At 46.3% G+C, this 18262-nt stretch overlaps 2 protein-coding genes across 10 annotated transcripts in view; one reads left to right on the top strand and one right to left on the bottom strand.

Moving 5' to 3' along the window:
- The window catches only part of HVCN1 (hydrogen voltage gated channel 1), a 30383-nt gene extending 19675 nt beyond the window's left edge, over positions 1-10708 (top strand). For all 6 annotated transcript variants that reach the window (XM_060118139.1, XM_060118144.1, XM_060118142.1 and 3 more), the window contains 4 exons: positions 4426-4530; positions 6098-6329; positions 8373-8485; positions 8848-10708. In XM_060118139.1, coding sequence (XP_059974122.1) covers positions 4426-4530; positions 6098-6329; positions 8373-8485; positions 8848-8913 — 516 coding nt within the window. In that variant the 3' untranslated portion in view covers positions 8914-10708. The remainder of the gene's footprint in view (positions 1-4425; positions 4531-6097; positions 6330-8372; positions 8486-8847) is intronic.
- Positions 4136-18262, bottom strand: part of TCTN1 (tectonic family member 1) — a 34423-nt gene continuing 20296 nt past the window's right edge. The window contains exons 8-15 of one of the 4 annotated variants that reach the window (XM_060118135.1): positions 17019-17162; positions 16113-16238; positions 15630-15715; positions 14957-15097; positions 12947-13109; positions 10766-10891; positions 10184-10328; positions 4136-8793 (exon numbers count right to left, since the gene is read on the bottom strand). In XM_060118135.1, the coding sequence (XP_059974118.1) occupies positions 10185-10328; positions 10766-10891; positions 12947-13109; positions 14957-15097; positions 15630-15715; positions 16113-16238; positions 17019-17162 (930 nt within the window). In that variant the 3' untranslated portion in view covers positions 4136-8793; position 10184. The other 3 variants (XM_060118137.1, XM_060118138.1, XM_060118136.1) reach the window with 3 other exon arrangements.

Genomic DNA, 18262 nt, shown 5'->3' with positions numbered 1-18262 from the left:
TAAAGTTCATCACCTGATGAATGGATAAATAAAATGTGATCTATCTGTCCTCAGCCATAGAAAGGACTGAAGCACTGACACAGGCTACAATTTGGATGAACCTTGTCAGCGTGAGCCTAAGTGGAAGAAGCCAGACACAAAAGGCCGCATGTCTTATAATTCCATTTATATGAAATGTCAGAACACGTAAATCCACAGAGACAGCAGATTGGAGGGAATGGAAGTGGGGGAGTGACTGCTTAATGGATACAGAGTTTCCATTTGCAGGAATGAAAACGTTCCGGAACCAGATAGTAGTGATGGTTGCACAACCTTGTGAACGTGCTTAATGCCTCTGGACTTCATGCCAACTTTAAAATAGTTAAAATGGTAAATTTTATGTTATGCAAAATTTACCACACACACACAAAGGAGACTGGGGTTGGGGGGCAGTCTCTTCTTTTGTGAAGTGATGCCAAAAATATCTGCCTTGCTTAACCCACCCCCAGCCTCCAGGTGTGGTTATGGGGTGACCCTGAGAGGGAGACGCAGACTTCAAAGAATAGCAAAGGGAATGGGACTTCTACAGGGTTCAATGTCTGTCCCAACATCTGCCGACTTTGAAGGACAAACGCGGGTGGAGTCTGGCCAGCCCTGTCTGAACCCCACCCCACGTCCCCGATGTGGGCAGGCAGGTGTCTGGAAGCATGTTCTGAGTCCCAGGAGAAAGCAGGAGGCTCCTTGTCAGCCCAGTCCCTGAACGGAGCCATTTTGGGGTCCCTGCTGCAGGGATAACTACGATAATCCAGCCCCTCCCTAGAGCTAATGTCCCCCCTGGAAGCAGAGAGAAGCAGCCCTTGCCTCTCCCGTCACTGACTTTGTTCCATGGTAAAATAGAAAGAAGGAATTATTTTAGTCTTTTTTTTTCCACTCTCGTGTGACTTGGAGAAACAAAGCAGGCAACACAGCACTCCTGACAGCTTAGTGCTTTCCTCTGTGGCTCTGACAGAAGAGAAGACATGGTGTTAAGTTGTTGGTGTTGAACTCCCAAACCCTCGATTTCAGGAGAGAAGGAAGGAGCCAGCTTCCTTCCAGCTGCAAGGGGAGCCCTTGGGAGGTCCCACCTCTCCTGACCGGGCCCCCCAGGGGCACGTGGCTCTGGGGGAAAGCAGAGTAGAGATGTTTATTCATTCGCTCAGCAGTGCAGTCGCTTCTTAGCTTCTGCTATGTGCCAGGGGTACAGCAGTGAGCGTGGTGGGCATGTCCCTGCCCTCACTCTTGGAGGATTAAAGGTCCGTGAAGAGGTGGGCATTCCACTAATCAGACAGATGCTGGAATCAAGTGGAGAGAAGTCCTCTGTAGGGAAACTGAAGGGGGCTCTGAGAGATCTTGGGGGTGGGGGAGACCCAACCTAGGCTGTGAGGTGGAGGACGTGTGATAGAGGAGGTGACATTTCACTTGACACCTCAAGGTTGGGCAGGAGTGAGCTCTGTGGATGGGAGGGGAGGAGCTTCCCAGGCAGAGGGGGCCATGTTTGCAAAGGGCCGGGGGGGAGGAAAGGGTCTTCAGTATTCGAGGCTTTGAGAAGGGTCCTCGTGGCTTGTATGTATCCAGTAGAGGGAGAGGAGGCACTGGAAGGCCATCCGTGGGCAGTGGACAGCCATCGAAGGTTCTGAGTATGGGGGTGGGGAGGGGTTGACATGAGCAGTTTGTAGAGGGGCCCAGAGTAGAAGCAGGGAGGCCACCTTGGAGTAGGGGTGAGGGTTTAAGGGTTTGATCTCTGCAGATAGAGTCAGCATACAAGATTCTGGAATCCCTTTCTTGGGTGCAGTCTCCACCTATTCCCATGGTTTGAGGTGACCAAGGTGACATGATATATAGTTAACTGTTGTCACTTCTCCCACAGAATGGCACAACCAACCAAGGGAGAGAATTTGGGGTGAGTCAGGCCTCTGTACGAACGGGCAGGGTAGCTGGACTAGGGGAGGATGGCCAGAAGGCCAGGAGCCTCACTTTTATTACCTGCTCACCGTGGCCGGGCCCTCTGCTGAGCTCTCCTCACACATTATCTCACACGATGCTCCCCTTGTCACTCAGGTAGAAAATGTGGCCAAGCCCATTATCCCCTGAAGGAAGCTGAAGCTTAGAGTTAACGTTGAGGCTCAGCAGACTTGAGAACTGTGCCCAAGGTCCAGGCTAACGGGGGAGCCGGCCCAGGACTGGCTGCCCCACAGTCCACGCTCTGTGCTGCTGCGTGCTGAGGCTAGGCACAGCCATTTTCCAGTGACGATTTGGAATTAACCAGCTTCCCTGAATCCTCAGCATTTTTCTTTGTGATGTGGCTCCCTTCAGAACTAGTACTGCCTTGTGAACTGGCAGATTCAGGGCCTTAGGGATTAGTTCATAGAGGCTGCGGTTGGGACCTGGGCATTATAGTTTGTGACCTTGGGTCTCTCTCTCTCACTTCTTAAAATTGAGGTGAGATTCACATAAAGTTAATCACTTTAAAGTGAATAATTCAGTGGCATGCATTTAGTACATTCACAATGTTGTCCAACTGCCAACCACTATCTAGTTCCAGAACATTTCCATCACCCCAAAAAGAGATCTAGGACCCATTAAACAATAACCCCCAATCCCCGATAAACACTAATCTACTTTCTGTCTCTATTGATTTGCCTATTCTGGACATTTCATGTAAATGGAATCATAAAATATATGTGGTCTTTTCTGTTGGGCTTCTTTCACTTAGCATAATATTTTCTAGGTTCATCCACATTGTAGCATGTGTCAGTGCTTTCATTCTTTTTTTATGGCTGAACATTCAGTCTGTTTTTAATAACTCTGTGCCTTGGTTTTAGACCAGATGAGCTCTTAGATCCCTTTAGGTCTAAAAACCAAAGAGGGAGGGAGGAAAGAAAGAAGGAAAGAAAGACCTCACCTGAGGCTTGAGTATTTTTTTGGCTGCGTTGGGTCTTTGTTGCTGCACGTGGGCTCTCTCTAGTTGTGGCGAGCAGGGGCTACTCTTCATTGCAGTGCACGGGCTTCTCATCGCAGTGGCTTCTCTTGTTGCAGAGCGTGGGCTCTAGGCGCGCAGGCTTCAGTAGTTGTGGCACACGGGCTTAGTAGTTGTGGCTCGCAGGCTCAGTAGTTGTGGTGCACAGGCTTAGTTGCTCCGTGGCATGTGGGATCTTCCCGGACCAGGGACCGAACCTGCATCCCCTGCATTGGCAGGCGGATTCTTAACCACTGAGCCACCAGGGAAGTCCCTTGAACCTTTACTAAGCTACTGAATTTGGATTTGTCTGAAAACTTCATTACAAAGCACTTTGCCATACAATTTTCACAATAAACCATGTCATCAAATACTTTAATTACTGAAATAGTTACTACAGGTTGAAATGGTCAAAAGGTTTAATAGTCCACTCTTTATAGGCCTGAACTTGTTTAATTTCACCCTGAAACTGTAGAAACTGCCAAGATAATGGCAGATTAATTTTCAGAGATCAAAATCTATCTACCTGAGAGTGTAAAAGGCAAGGCCCTGGGGGAAGTAAGTGATGGTCCAGTATTTCCTAGGGAAGAGAAGGGTCACACAGTGTCCTTTGGGGTTCCTCCCATTGCTGCCATTTCCACCGGCACCACGTCATCCCCAGGGTCTCCCCAAATGCCACCACCTCCACCCCTTTAATGTCCTCACCATCATCACCACCTCCGTCACCATGACTACCCCCACTGCCATCGATATGACCACCCACTCACTTCACCCTAGTCCCCACCTTCCTCCCCCCTCCAGCAGGTCACAAAACCCACCGGACTGTCTTTCCTACAGCAGCTCTTCTCTTGTTCTCCAGGAGACGCAGGACTCCCTCCCCCTTCACGCCCAGCGAGCACATGGGAGTTGGGGTGGGTACCTCACGGCTCCAGCCAGAAGCTCTTTCATGGGCACAGTGGACGTCACTCTAACCCAGCTGCCTGGGTTAGAAGGAGGCCATATCTCTGAGGCTGGATGTTTTAAATTTTAAATTGCTTATTGAGCATCTGTTCTGGGCGTAACCCGGCAAGAGCAATCCCCAGAACTAGAAAAATAAACGCTTTTAGAAACTTTAGTATTTTTTGCCATCTAGGAATTAGCAGTTTGGTTGGAGAGATGCTGAGAAGCAGTGAATTTATGAGTAAGAGAAAGACCAGTGGTGACCGAGGGTCAGTCAGTGAGCCACACGGAGGCTTTAGGACAGGCACTGCCCAGGGCTGGAAGGAGGGGCTCCTGTCCAGAGGAGCTGGCCCCCAGCAGGCTCCCTGCAGGGCGCTCGGGCTGTGGGCAGTGGCCTACCATCCTTGGCATCTTTCCCCAGTGGTTTCACTCAGATGTTTCCAGCCCTTAAAGATGAAAGGAGGGTCCCCATTTAGGTCTCATGGTTTCTTGCTTCTTCCCTTGGTCCACAGGTTATCATCATCTGCCTGGTCATTCTGGATGCCCTCCTGGTGCTCGCTGAGCTCGTTCTGGACCTGAAGATCATCCAGCCTGACAAGAATAACTATGCCGCCAGGGTAGTGTGTCCGCAGCCCTTTAATGTGGTTCACTCTGTGGGTGGGCAGGGTGGGGCAGCACCTGCCTTGGAGGAACCAGGTCTATTTGAGGGTAGTTTGATTGGGTGCTTCAGTCAAAGAGCAGAGAAAAGGTCTTCCTTTCCCAATTATATATGCGAATTTACTACAAGCAGGAAACCTCCTCAAGTCACTTGATGGCTTGAACCCTGAGCTATCCTAGACCACTGAGCTGGAGTTTGTCACTGATTATCAAACCAGGAGCATGATTCCTTCCCATCCCCCAGAGGAAGATGAGCTGTTTTTCCTCCTGTCAACATTCTGATGTGGTCCCTGTGCTGGAGCCATTTGGGGGATGTACCCACCATTTATTCCCTGATTCACAGTTCCTGCCTGAGCCCACCCCAGACATTGACCCAAAGGGCAGTGGACACACTGAAAATGCACTGTGCGGCCCATCACCAGTAACTGGGGAGAAGGCCAGGGGCTTAAAAGCATCTCCCCACACCCTTTGAAAAAAATTCAGTGGACAACGCAAAAATGTCTTTTCAAATGGTAAAAGAGCAGGCAGAAAATATTAAACTTCCTTCCTACTCGTGACCCCTTTCACCACGGCAGCCGTTAACGTTTTCTTCTGTGCCAACCCAAGTCCTCCCATAGATAATTATCTTTCCTCTCCCTCTGTTGTTTAATAGAATCAGTAATATACCTCCTATACTCACTGTCTTGTGCCTTTTTCTTTACTTTTTATTATGAAAAGTGGCAAATATACATTTTGCTGTATTTGCTTTCTTTATATATATACATATCCACAAACACACCCCACACCCATCTATTTTTGTCTGACCATTCGAAAGTTAGACATCACGGCACTTCCCCCTAAATACTAAATATCCAAACTGTCCCAAATTTGGTCACTGTGAGCCTCTTCGAGCCGACTGCTCTGTCCTCTTGACATGACTCCATAGCCTTTGAGCGTTTCCTTGTTTTCTGGCCCCGGATGATGTCCCAGCTCATTCGTACTTTCCCTGCCCCGGAATGGAAAAAGGTTACTTTAGTGAAGGCTAGTATTTATAAATCAAGATCTGGGAACTCTCTTCACTTACCATCTTACCATCATTTCTAGTTGATACATACGGATCAGCCTTGGTCTTTTGAACAATTGCATAATGCTCCATGTGGAGGTACCATAATGCATTTAACAAGTGCCCTAGTCTAGTGGACATTTCTGTTGTTCTCCAAACAATGTAGAAAATCTTTTGTGCTGCAAATGATGTTGCAGTAAATATCCTTACTGTCTTTGTGCACACATGAGCTTTGCAGGGCCAAAGGGCATGGTGGATGTTTTCAACTGCCATTGCCCCATTGCCCTTCAGAGAGCAACGTGTGTGCTGTTCCCAGCCACAGTCCAGCCCAAGAACAGCGCCTGGTGCCGGCCGGAATTTGGGATTGGTCAAATGAATGGATTCTCTCGGTGACCGGGCAGGTGCATTCAAGGCCAGCTCGTCCGTGTGACCTGCCCCAGCCCATGACAGCCTGAGTCTATTCTGTATCTCCTTGTCCCCTTCAGGTGTTCCACTACATGAGCATTGCCATCTTGACCTTTTTTATGATGGAGATTTTCTTTAAAATATTTGTCTTCCGCTTGGAGTTCTTTCACCACAAGTTTGAAATCCTGGACGCCATCGTCGTGGTGGTTTCCTTCGTCCTCGACGTTGTCCTCCTTTTCCGGGAGCACGAGTTTGAGGCTCTAGGGCTGCTGATTCTGCTCCGCCTGTGGCGGGTGGCCCGGATCATCAACGGTATGTCCCCTGTGCTCCTGGGCTGGGGGGGGGCGGGGGATGGGACAGTGGGTGGAGCCTGGAAGGGGCGCAGAGGCCCTGGTCCTCCTCCTCCTGGCAACCAAGAGAAACATGAAGTGGTCTGATTTGATGTCCCACTGTCACCTTTGTGGCTACAAATAGACACCAGGACATGTGCTCTGAGAGGAAGTGCCTTTCTCCTTCAAACTCTCATTTCTATGATTACTGAAAGATGTTTATGGCAAGGGTTAGACTAGTCCCTGATCAATCCCTGCCGGCTTGGTTCCCAAAGCACCTTTGTTTTTCATTTGGTGTTTCCTGGAGAGTGTTCTACCAAACCCCATCCCACCTTGGGAGGGGAACCGTCAGAAGGGGAGCAAGGAAGCTGAGAAATGCTGTACACTAGACTCTACCCACTTTGAGAAAGTCACAACACGAGCTAGCGCGCTGAAGGCTCTGAGAACTGTAATTGTTTTCCAAGTTGACCAGTTCAACACTTTGGGAGGAAATAACACCTATGAGCGTGCTGTAGACTCTGGCTCTGGAGGACACACTTGGGGAAATACTGCTTTACCGTATTTCAGGTACAGATCCTCTTCCTCACACACTCTCTGTTGGTGCAGGGAGCCTCCATGCCAGAGAAGCCGTTTGTGCTGTGATTTTATGTGGACCTAGTGACCGGTTAGCGGTTCAGCCATCAGCGAACTAGTCAGAGTTGATCAAATGCCTGTCCTCGGACTTGCCGCATCAGAATCACCCTCAACACTTTAAGTGGAGAGTCTGGTGCGGAGCCCAGAGGGAGGGGTCCGTCTGTGAAGCACTCCCAGATGATTGGGTGTCCGGCAGGGTTGGGAATCCCTAGACTAGTCCCCAACACGACGGGCTGTGGGTCGCTGTCAGGACACTGAGTGAGCGACAGTGCAGCCTGTTGGAAGCAGGCCCGTCCCCTGCTGGGCACAGTGAGCCCCATCGTGCCTCCCAGGCTCTGTGGCCGCCTGCTGTGGTGCCACCCGGCCGGGGAAGGGGCTGTGCGAGCGGCCCTGTAGGGCATGTGGGCTTTGGGGGCGGCCAGTTCAGATCTAGTGATTAAAGTAAAGCCTATTAAGAACCTTTATTTGGGTTCTGTCAAAGGAAATAATGGAGGCTTTTCAGATAATATTTTAGATGCTTATGTCGACTTTTTCATCTAATCTAACAGAAAAATACTCTCTGCAAAGGTTATGTGAGGTAGATAGACCATGACTGATTCTAAATGACTCATGAAGCAGTTACTACCCAGTACTCTCACATCACACTGTTGTGAGATTTGTTCATTTTCTTTGTCTAAATGGCAGCGAGGCATACGACTGGCTATTGCCCGTTATTACCTTGCTATCAAATTTAGTAGCGTGACTGAAGCAACACAAGGCTAAACCGGATTCAGTGAGACAACCAGGAACACTGTGGACCAGGGACGGCTACTCCCAGGCCTTGTGGGCGCCACACGTGTGGGGGAGGGTCCGGACTCCGTCACTCACACTTGGAAAGGGGCAGAGCGGCCCCACTGCAGCCAGTCTTTGAGGCCGTGTCCACAGTGTGGTGTGGGCATTTGGGAGCCCCCCCCCGGCCCCCAAGCCAAGATGCAGGTCATTGCCTGACAACTAACCTGGCCACAGCTCTGGAGGCAGAAAGTTGGCAAAGTGACAGTCCCAACCCCAAGCTTGAGCATTTCCAGGCTTGCACTTAGTGCCTTTTGAACAACTGCTGCTAAGTAGCAAGACTGCTGTGAACTGCCCCCTATTAGGGAGCTTAACCTTCATCTGGTCAGTGATTACTTTTAAGGATTTCTCACACCGGACAAGCCAAAGAAGTATTTCACAGCTGGGTACTGAGTAGCTCAGAAATGAAAAATCTGACCCTCCTAGTTCTGATGCCTTTAAGCCATGATGAGTGTTTTACTTGTCACCACTCTTCCCAGCTATACATTTGTAAGGAATACAGGTTTTTTCCCAAGGGGCTAAATTAGAGACCAGTATCATGGAGACCCTCGCAATTATTTTTCAGGGATAATTATCTCGGTTAAGACACGTTCTGAACGGCAACTACTAAGGTTAAAACAGATAAATATACAACTGGCCACCAAGATCCAACACCTTGAATTCAGCTGCTCTGAGAAGGTAAGAAGGTGTCTGGGGAAACGCCCTCTGTGTACACAGATCGTTCCCTCCCTCCAGCCTGAGCTTCTCCAGGCCAGGCCTCTGCTCACTCAGTGCCCTTAGCCCGGAGCCCACTTCCCTCGGTCAGGCCTTCCTTGTCCTTTCGGATTCAGTTTAGGCGTTGCCTCCTTCCCTGCAGCTTCGCCAGGCCTCTCTCCTCACTGCCATTGCTGCTGCGCCCCGGCTGACTGATTGCACGAGGAGTATGGCTTTCATTCAGCTCTGCGTCCCTGTGCGTGTCTGGGGCTCACTCTGTGACTGCCACATCCCTGGTGAGGCTCAGAAGGTAAATTCAGTTATTTGTCTGCTTTTTCTAATAACAGGAACAAGAAATTGAAAGACTTAACAAGCTGTTGAGACAGCATGGACTTCTTGGTGAGGTGAACTAGAGGCATACCTGCTCCACCCCCAAGGGAAGACCTGCCTCACGGGCTTGTGACGAGGAAGACAGCCGCCCCTCCTGGGGCCATGTCGGGGAGAGGTTTGCTTTGATGGCTTTGCCTCACTGCCGCCAGCTTGGATTCTGGGGGACACAGTCTTTCAGAGGCTCTATTTCTTCCTTGGTGTGACTGAGAACGTCCCATCCCATTCCCACCCCACACTGTTTAACAAATGTATCATAAACTATATTTTTCTCATGCTCAACACTTGACTCTTGCTTGAAAATGAACAACAAGCTGGACAATTACTAGCTATATATAAAACTTAATCTCATCAAATGTACAGTTTTCACATTTCACATGTATATTAAGGAACCAGTGCATCCTTTCATATAACCACTCTGAGATAAAAGAGAAAAAAGAGAGCTACCTTAGTTATCAGCACATTCTAGAAAAGTCTTTTCTATTTCCAAGCCATTCTAAACAGCTAATCACAATGTCCCCCAAGGGGCTTGTTCTCAAGTACCCAGCCCCTCCTCTGCATCCTCCAGCTTTTAGCTGGCTCCACCCAGTTCTGCCCCCTGACAACATTTTTCTCAATTACTGTACAATTAATGTGTAAAATAAACTCTCTCCTTCCCGCGGGCCCTCCTACTATATTCTTTCTAGGTTCAGCTGCTTGGAATCACTCTGTGGCATCCTATACCGGCCCACTAGCTGGAGAGCAAGCTAGCTCCAGTGCCTGGTACAGAAGTAGCAATTAGACCCAAGACTCCACAGTAATTAACATGACATTTGGGGGAAGATCCCCTCATGAGGCCTTGTACTCTACTTGCATGATTTTATGCAACTTGCTATTTTTGTACTCATTTTAACGGGACCTGAAAAGAAAGCCTGAACTAAAAATAATATTTTTTAAAATAACTCACATTAAAGCAGGGGATGAATAAACTGGATAAACCCTCAACGCCTGCACTACTTCAAGGTCTGTTCTCTTTACGTTCTTCCCAAAGGTGCAACTTGGCTTCTGCATATGACCTATGTGTTGAAAGTACTGGAAATGGCCAAGCCAGACCCCTTCTAAAGTCAAAGCAAGTAGAATAAAATTCCCAAAGGGAGAAAAGAGAGGAGGGAAGTGAGTGGAGAGGGGAAGTGTGTCGGTCTGGGGGCAACCTCAAGGGTTATACGTATAATAAAGTGGGATGTCTCCGAGGAGCCCTGGGCCCCACACGTGCTTGATTAGACAGGTGTGGTGTTGTTTCCCTATTTAATGACTTACGTCAAACAAACGGGAAGAAGAAATTAAAGGGCAGCCTAGCATTGATGGTTGGCCGAGCTCTGAAGCCTGCCTCTGCAGGTGCAGACACATCCACAAAAGTAACCGCAGTGGAAATAAGAATTGTCCTTTTATTTCCTGAGTTGGTCTGTAATAAAAAAAAAAATCAGAGTGATGCAAGCCCTGCCATCCAGTGTGTTCACCAGTATAACAAAGATGGGACAGCTTTCATTTCCTTCCTCACCCGACCACTGTTGGTTCATGAATCTGGTAGGTACGTGGAGGGCTAATCAGCCATTAACTCAGAGGGGAGATACAATTTTCACTCAGGTTGTTCTTACACATCGATGTCATTCACAACTCAAGACAAGAGTTTTAAAGATCAAGTCTAAACAAGAATGTTAATGTGAATAAAACCCCTGTGTTCAGGGGAGTTTTTTCTCCAAGTAAAAGATAATGACTGCTAAATTGTTTTAAGAATCCAGATTGTTTAAATTTTAATTATCTTTTTTACAAAATAAATTTCACCTATCACAGTTTTGTCTGGACTCATGTCTTAACCTATACCTTTAAAATTAGGCCTACCTCAGGAAACGAGGTTGAAATCAGATTTGCAGTTACATTGACGATTTTAGCCTGTGGGTTCAGTAAGGATCCGTATTTAGTCCACTTCACTTCTATAGCCAGCGCCACTGGGAGCTGGCAAGAATCCTGCAAAACAAAATGCCATTAATCAATTTGAGTATTAAACAACCTCAAGTCAAACTTAATCTGCAGTTCAGAGTTTTAATTACAAAATGTTTCACATATTACAAAATGTTCTGAACAAGAGGATGAATAGACTCTAGAAGTTGAGATAAAAACAGCTTAGAAAAAGCACATATTTTAAAGTACTCAATGCTCCAAAAATATTTTAACACCTGAAGCATAATTTTTCCATCCCTTCCCATCCCTAAAGAGGCCAGCATTACCTGGCAGCTGTGGTAACCCCAATACCCAACTGTGGAACCTCCAGGGCCTTAACAGCTCTAACTGCACCTGCCTGTTTACATCTACCTCAGAGATACTTCAGGAGAGAAGTTGGCACGGGGGGAGGGGGGAGAGGGAGAACGGTATTATTAACAGACAGAAATGAAACCTGACTGCATATCATGTTAAAATGCACTTAGAGGAAATTCAAGTGCTTCCTTTTCACTTATCTGATTTCATCAGTTGGCAATTAAGATGCTACATCAGGGTATACAGGCGGCATCTTAAGCTGTCAAAGACGTTAACTCTCCCTCTGCACCAAGAGCGCTGGTGCCAAAATGAAGCTGCCCAAGTTCAGGCGACACTGGGACCTGGGCCTGAGGCCTCTGCCCAGGACCCCTGTTTGCTCAGCCCCAAGGGGAAAATGGGCGAGGGGGCCTTCCAGACCTCTTTCCTGCCTTTACAGTCTCGTCAGTTGGCAAATGTAATAATGTTGAAGCTGCCCAACGGGGAGATGGAGTTTCACTGGAGTATTCTACTTTTGTGACATTTTTCCACAATAAAAAGCTTTTAAAAATACATCTCTTTAGGGCATGAAAAGCTAGCAGGCCTGCTGAATTTGGTGCCTGCCAAAAAGGCACGGGTGGAATTCCTTGGCTTAGAACTGCCTTTTAAGAAATTTGCAAGCTGAAAACTCCTTGAGAATATCCTGTTATTAGGAAAAGATGCAACACACAGCTGGTATCCACTGAGCTTAGCAGATGCTCTCGTGCTGGCTATGCCTAGAAGGCTGGTACAGAGCCCGTTCCAGGCCCTCTGAGCTCCCCGACCAGCGCAGACCCCAGCAGTGCTAGTGTCTGCACTGCTGCCCCTCTCCCCCCAACCTATGTCTTCCCTTCTGAGGGATAAGTCATAACGGGATGTCTTAACCATCTCTGAGAAACCAGAAGCAATTCGCCTGGTTCACTGGGGCGGCGGAGCTGAGCCAAGACCCAGCCGAACAGCAGGGACTGAGGAACCACGGGTCCCTGCTGGGGACTCGGTGGGGAGGGCGGGATCGGAGCTAGTCCTCAACCCCAGTATCCCCATGCTTTAAATGTGCTAAGCAGGTAATGAGAGGCCTGAAGAAACTGTGACAAGAAAAAGCCGGGCAATTAAAGGATAAGAGGGGGAGCACGCCTGCGGTGACGGGGGCTGGCCCCCACTCTGACTGCTGAGACAAAAGAAGAAGGTGGGCAGAAGAACCACACGTGATCCAGAACCTATTTGGAGGACGTCAACTTCCATTAAACTCTTCTGGGAACTTTAGAATTGAAAGCTCTGACATGCGGACTGCTTTTATAGACCAGGGAACAATGGATGGGACAGCTTTGCAGACGGAAGTCTTGTTGAAACAGTCCTGACATTTACCTATCATCTCACGATGCCTAGAGAAGGCCTTACATAACACCAACAAGGAATAGGATGGTGACTGGTAGTGGTTTCCATTTATGGAGTGACCACTAGGCACCATGAATGTTACCTCATTTAACTCTCAACAAGCCCATGAGGTCAGTAATATAGCTATCAGATGAGGAAACAGAGGCTCAAACCTGTAAAACCACTGGCCAAAGGCGACAATGCTAACTAGGGGCAAAATCAGTGTTCAATATCCAGGCTCATCTAACGACAAAGCCCAAGCTCCTACCCAGAGCCCCCCACCGCCAGCTCCCCCATTGCCTCTACCTCCCCACAGTGAGGGGCAGGTGCACGTTGGACAGACCACTAGCATGTGGCCTTCAACTTCTCCCCCTTTACCTTCATGTGGGACGTCTGGGTGATGAAGTGGACGGGTACCCAGTCCAGCACATCCTGGGCCTGGGAATTTCCAAAAGGGGCCACATAATCTGGGAAGCCCTGGCCCTTCAGCAGGCTCTCCACCTTCTGCGCTACCAGCCGACACGTGATAGCTTTGGTCAGTCTTTTGGGAAAGAAAACAAGGTCAACCGAATGAGGTGATTGTTCAGACCTGCAGTTTTTTTTTTTGTTTGTTTGTTTTTTGTTTTTTTTTTGCGGTACGTGGGCCTCTCACTGCTGTGGCCTCTCCCGTTGCGGAGCACAGGCTCCGGACACACAGGCTCAGCGGCCATGGCTCACAGGCCCAGCCGCTCCGCGGCATGTGGGATCTTCCCGGACCGGGGCACGAACCCGTGTCCCCTGCATCGGCAGGCGGACTCTCAACCACTGCGCCACCAGGGAAGCCCAGACCTGCAGTTTTTTGTTTTTTGTTTTTTAAATAAGTGTCAGGGTCATATTTTATTTTGACATTTCTCTGGTACACAAAAAGTACTAAAAATGAGAGACAAGGTATTAGCCTTTATGTTACATCTGCAAAATGCATCACTTTAATACAGTGTTAGTACCCATAACATCTCTGATTATAGAATATCGTACCTGCAGTTTTTACAGCCCTCAACAACACGCATATTCTCTCTAGTTTCTTTTCTCACTCTCTAAAAGGGGATTTTTTGAAGTTAAAGTGTCTCTCACTTTGTGAAATCTTGGTTGGCCAGGGAGATGAATCCAAAACAATGTTTCCCAAACTATTCCATGGAGAGGCTCTGTACAAGAAGGGTTCCATGGCCAAAAATTTGGGAACTATTGTATACCCATGTTCCCCCTGAAGTACACTGGCGTACTGAAGGCTCTGAGAAGTGCTTACTTAGTAAGGAATCATGTTTTTAACTTTAATTTGGTGTTTCCCAAACATACTGGACCACAGACTTACCCCTGCTGACATGTTATGGAAATGTATCCCATGGAACCCTCTTTGAGAAATGCTAGTCTAAAGCAATCAGAATGATGTAAATGGTGAATACTGTTCTAACCAAAATAATGATGTAGATACCCTGGGGAGACATAAGGATGGGAAGTGAGTGGGTGGTGGGGTAGGGGATCAAAGGAGAAAGAGCCAAATCTTCATCTTCCACAGTGGGAACTCAATAAATAATAAAAGTCATAATAAAATAGATAAGCAACAGGGCCTATTGTATAGCAAAGGGAACTATGTTCAATTGTTGTAATAACCTACAAAGGAAAAGAATCTGAATCTGAAAAGAATATAACTGAATCACTTTGCTGTACACCTGAAATTATAAATCAACTATACTCGAATAAAAAAATTAAAATTAAAAATAAATAAGTCATAAAACCAAAAAAATCAAGAAATAGCATTACGTGTGGGTTATTTAAATATTTCCAAAAAATATTGGAATTTCCAAAAAATCAGCTGTAAGAGTTGCAAGTGATTGTCTCTGGGATGGGGGAAATGAAGGTAAGAACTGCTGTCTTTAGAACAAGCTATGAAGAGCTGTTTGACATTTTACATTATGTTTGATAATAAAAAGATAAATTAAAAACAGATCACACTCAGGCTGCCTCTCATTGGGTTTGTTGTGCTGAGTACATTAAACTTCAGAAATAAAGGAAGGACTTTCAGAGAACATATTTTTGCTATGAACTCAAGAGCTATGCCACCTTAGAAACAAAACATACGCCTTGAGATTTTTACTCTGCCGTATTTGATAAGCACAAGGGTTGTAACACTTTCCTTTGAATCATGACAAATGGTTTATGGTTATGAGAATTAAAATTAGAAAACCAAAACTACATCATTGTAAGTTATTGTTACTGTTGCTACTACCCACTAATAATAAACTAATGAGCTTGTCAGCTGATGAAGAGGTCTGATTAAAATGCGAAGGGTAAGAATGCTTTGTTTTCTGACCAACACAAATGGGCTCCCACAGAAGCAAGTTACTCTCTTACCTGAGTTTACAGCCAGATTGCATGTTGTAACCAAATAATACTGGGGTCCGGATCCCCGCTATTGCTAAGCAGTCTTGCTCAGCTGTGCTACGAAGAAGAGTAAGTTGTCCATATCTGTTTGTGGTCTGCATAATCCCAGACATTCACAGAAGGTTAAGGGAGTTGCCCAGTACTAAAGCAGCTGATCCTTAGGAGATGGTGTCACATGAGTCACATGAGAGAGACCCAAATATCCCTTCCTCTAGGTCTCGGGAATTTTGACAGTTATTTCCCAGAAGAAGGCAAAAAATAGTTATAACTATTTTTCTTGATTAGGAGATCCTCAAGAGAAAACTTCTCAGAAACAGGCCCTTCAAAATTAACTCCAAATTTTCAAAATCACTCAATTTGTTTAAGAGTCTCTGTTTAAGTATAAAATTAAATACCTCTAAATGTCTGTCAAGCTTTCTGTCTTAAGATTTTCACTGTAAGACACTGACAGTCTCCTGGGCCGTACTGCTCCACACTGTCAGGCTCCACACAGCCCCACCTGCTGTGCAGGCAGAGCCACCCACAGGAAGCTCTGGCGAGACTGGTCTCTCGAGTCCAGCCCTCAGGACTCTCAGCAATAAGAAGTGCAGCCCACACACGTGGACAGGGAAATCAAGCTTCTCTATGGTGCCAAAAAGGATATCCCTTCTGAGGCTGAAATCCAGCAGCTAACGGGAGTCCCACAACATAACCAGGGTTTCCACTGAGAGCAACTGGCTTTGTATTTTGCTGGAAGACAATGCAGAAATGCCCCAAGTAATTCTCATTTTAATAAGGAAATGGCAGAGAGAAAATGAAATGGTTTTCATAATAAAATGTGGGATTACCAACCAATAAAAGAATCTCTCTCCCTACTCAGAACTATAAATATATCTGCTGAGCGTAGGAGTACGTCATGCTGTAAAAGAACAAGCTCACATGGAAGAGAATCTTATTCCCAAATGGAAAAGATACAAGCACTCTGGCTTGATTTCATTACAAACTCCACAGGCTACATGCAAGCCCTTTGTTCCATACAAATGGTTAGATGTGGTAATACTTCGAATTTGAGATTTTTTTTTCCCACTAAGTCATGATTTCTTTATACTTGGCAATTACATACTTATACAAAATTGATCAAACTTACCTGAATAAAATAAATTTCAAACTTTTGTTGGAATGGAACCATTGCACTGCTAACTGCTCCCAGAAGAACAAAGACACCAGCTTTTATTATCTCACCTGCGTTTGTATACGTGAGGCTATACTTCACCTAAAACACAAAACGATACTTCAAATACACCTGTTTCTAATAAATTTCTGTACCTGCATTAATAACTCAGATAAAAAAGCATGTATCTAGGAGGCAAATCCTTTCCTACTTCTCCCTCCACATGTTAAAGCTTTTCTCTCCTGTCCAATCGGATTATGGGAGGTGTGACCTCAGCATCAGCCCCAGCTGACAGACAGGGGCATCTCAGCCTTTCTGTGCCCAATTACGTAAGTTCCAAATCAGCTGGTCTGAGCAGAATGTAATCAGCCTATCTGTGTAGATAAATGTGCTAAAATAACAGCAGTGGGACTTCCCTGGTGGTCCAGTGATTAAGAGACTCTGCACTCCCAGTGCAAGGGGCCCAGGTTTGATCCCTGGTCAGGGAACTACATCCTGCATGCCACAACTAAAGGAGCCCGCATGCTGCAACTAAAAGATCCCGCATGCCACTATGAAGATCCTGTGTGCCGCAACTAAGACCCAGCACAGCCAAATAAATAAATATTAAAAAAAAAAAACACAACAACAGCAGCAACAACAAATTTTGATGTATCCTTTTAAGTTACTAGGTTTGTGGAGAAAAATCACACGATTATTTCAGAGACAAAGAAGCGACCTCTGATGAGACAGGATAAAGGGAAGTAGGAGGCCAAGACAAGAAAAGTGATACCATCGGATGGCCAGAGCCCCCTTTGGAGGGTGTCCAGTTACCCCTCATCACCACGCAGCTTGAGTCGCCCACAAACAGAGCAAACTTTCAAAGCCAAATTGGGCACCCACCTCAAGAATGATGTTAGTGCAGATTTTCCCATGCCCAGCCTCGACAAGAACCAGCGGCCTCAATACATCGGTGTCAGTGTCTTCCAGTCGGGTTAGCGTTTTATTTAGAGACTGAATGATGATGGACTGAACAGTGATAGGGACCTGCAAAGTAAAGTCCTGGATTACTAAAGACACACCACAACAGAGGTGAATGGGTTAAAATAACGAAAAACTTGAAAAACACCTCCGCAGATACACCGCCAAGAAGGGAAAAGCGTGCTATAGAACAATATGCATACTAGAATTCCACATGTGCAAAAACACAGATATTTATATGTAAACACATGCATACATTCACAAAGAAAATATCTGAGAAGGATATAACCAAAATGTTAAGTGATTACCTCTGGAAACATGTTCACACAAAAACGTGTACACAAATGTTCACAGCAGCATTCTTAATAGCCCCAAACTGAAAATAACCCAGTTGTCATTCATCAACTGATGAATGGATAAATAAAATGTGGTCTATCCATACAAAAGAATATCATAAATAAAAGTAATCGTCTATAAAAAGGAATGAAGCACTAACACATGCTACAACATAGACGAATCCTGAAAACACTGTGCCAAATGAAAGAAGCCAGACACAAAGGACCGCGTACTACATGATCCCATCTATAGGAAATGTCCAGAATAGGCAAATCCATAGAGACAGAAAGTAGATTAGCGGTTGCCAGGGGCTGGGGGAGAAGGTTGGGGTAGAATGAAGGGTGACTGCTAATGAGCACAGGGTTTCTTTTTGGGGTGGTGAGAATGTTCTGGAATTAGATATTGGTGATGATTGCATAACCTTGTGAATATACCAAAAACCACTGAATTGTACACTTTATAATGGTAAGTTTTATAGTAAATGAATTATATCCCACACACACACATACACACAAACTCCCATCACACCATCAAATGCACACATACACTCTCACCTCCAAACCACAGCTCCTACTGATAAACGCACTCACTGTACACACGCATGTGCACATTCTTCACACAATCCCAGGGTCCATCCTCCTAAAACCCCACAACCTCTCTGAATATATGCTTGACCCAGTTTATACACAACTTCTACACACACCCTTACACACGCACACAATGGGTGGTGGGATCATGGGTAAGAAAAACAGAGACAAAACAAATTTTTAAAGCAAAATCAGGAAGCTCTGGTTAGACCAATGCTATTAAAGGACATTTTTCACTTATGG

Source organism: Mesoplodon densirostris, chromosome 15, assembly GCF_025265405.1.
Source record: "Mesoplodon densirostris isolate mMesDen1 chromosome 15, mMesDen1 primary haplotype, whole genome shotgun sequence".
Taxonomy (NCBI): domain Eukaryota; kingdom Metazoa; phylum Chordata; class Mammalia; order Artiodactyla; family Ziphiidae; genus Mesoplodon; species Mesoplodon densirostris.
Note: the sequence above shows the minus strand (reverse complement) of the source record. Positions and strands in the feature narration are given on the sequence as shown.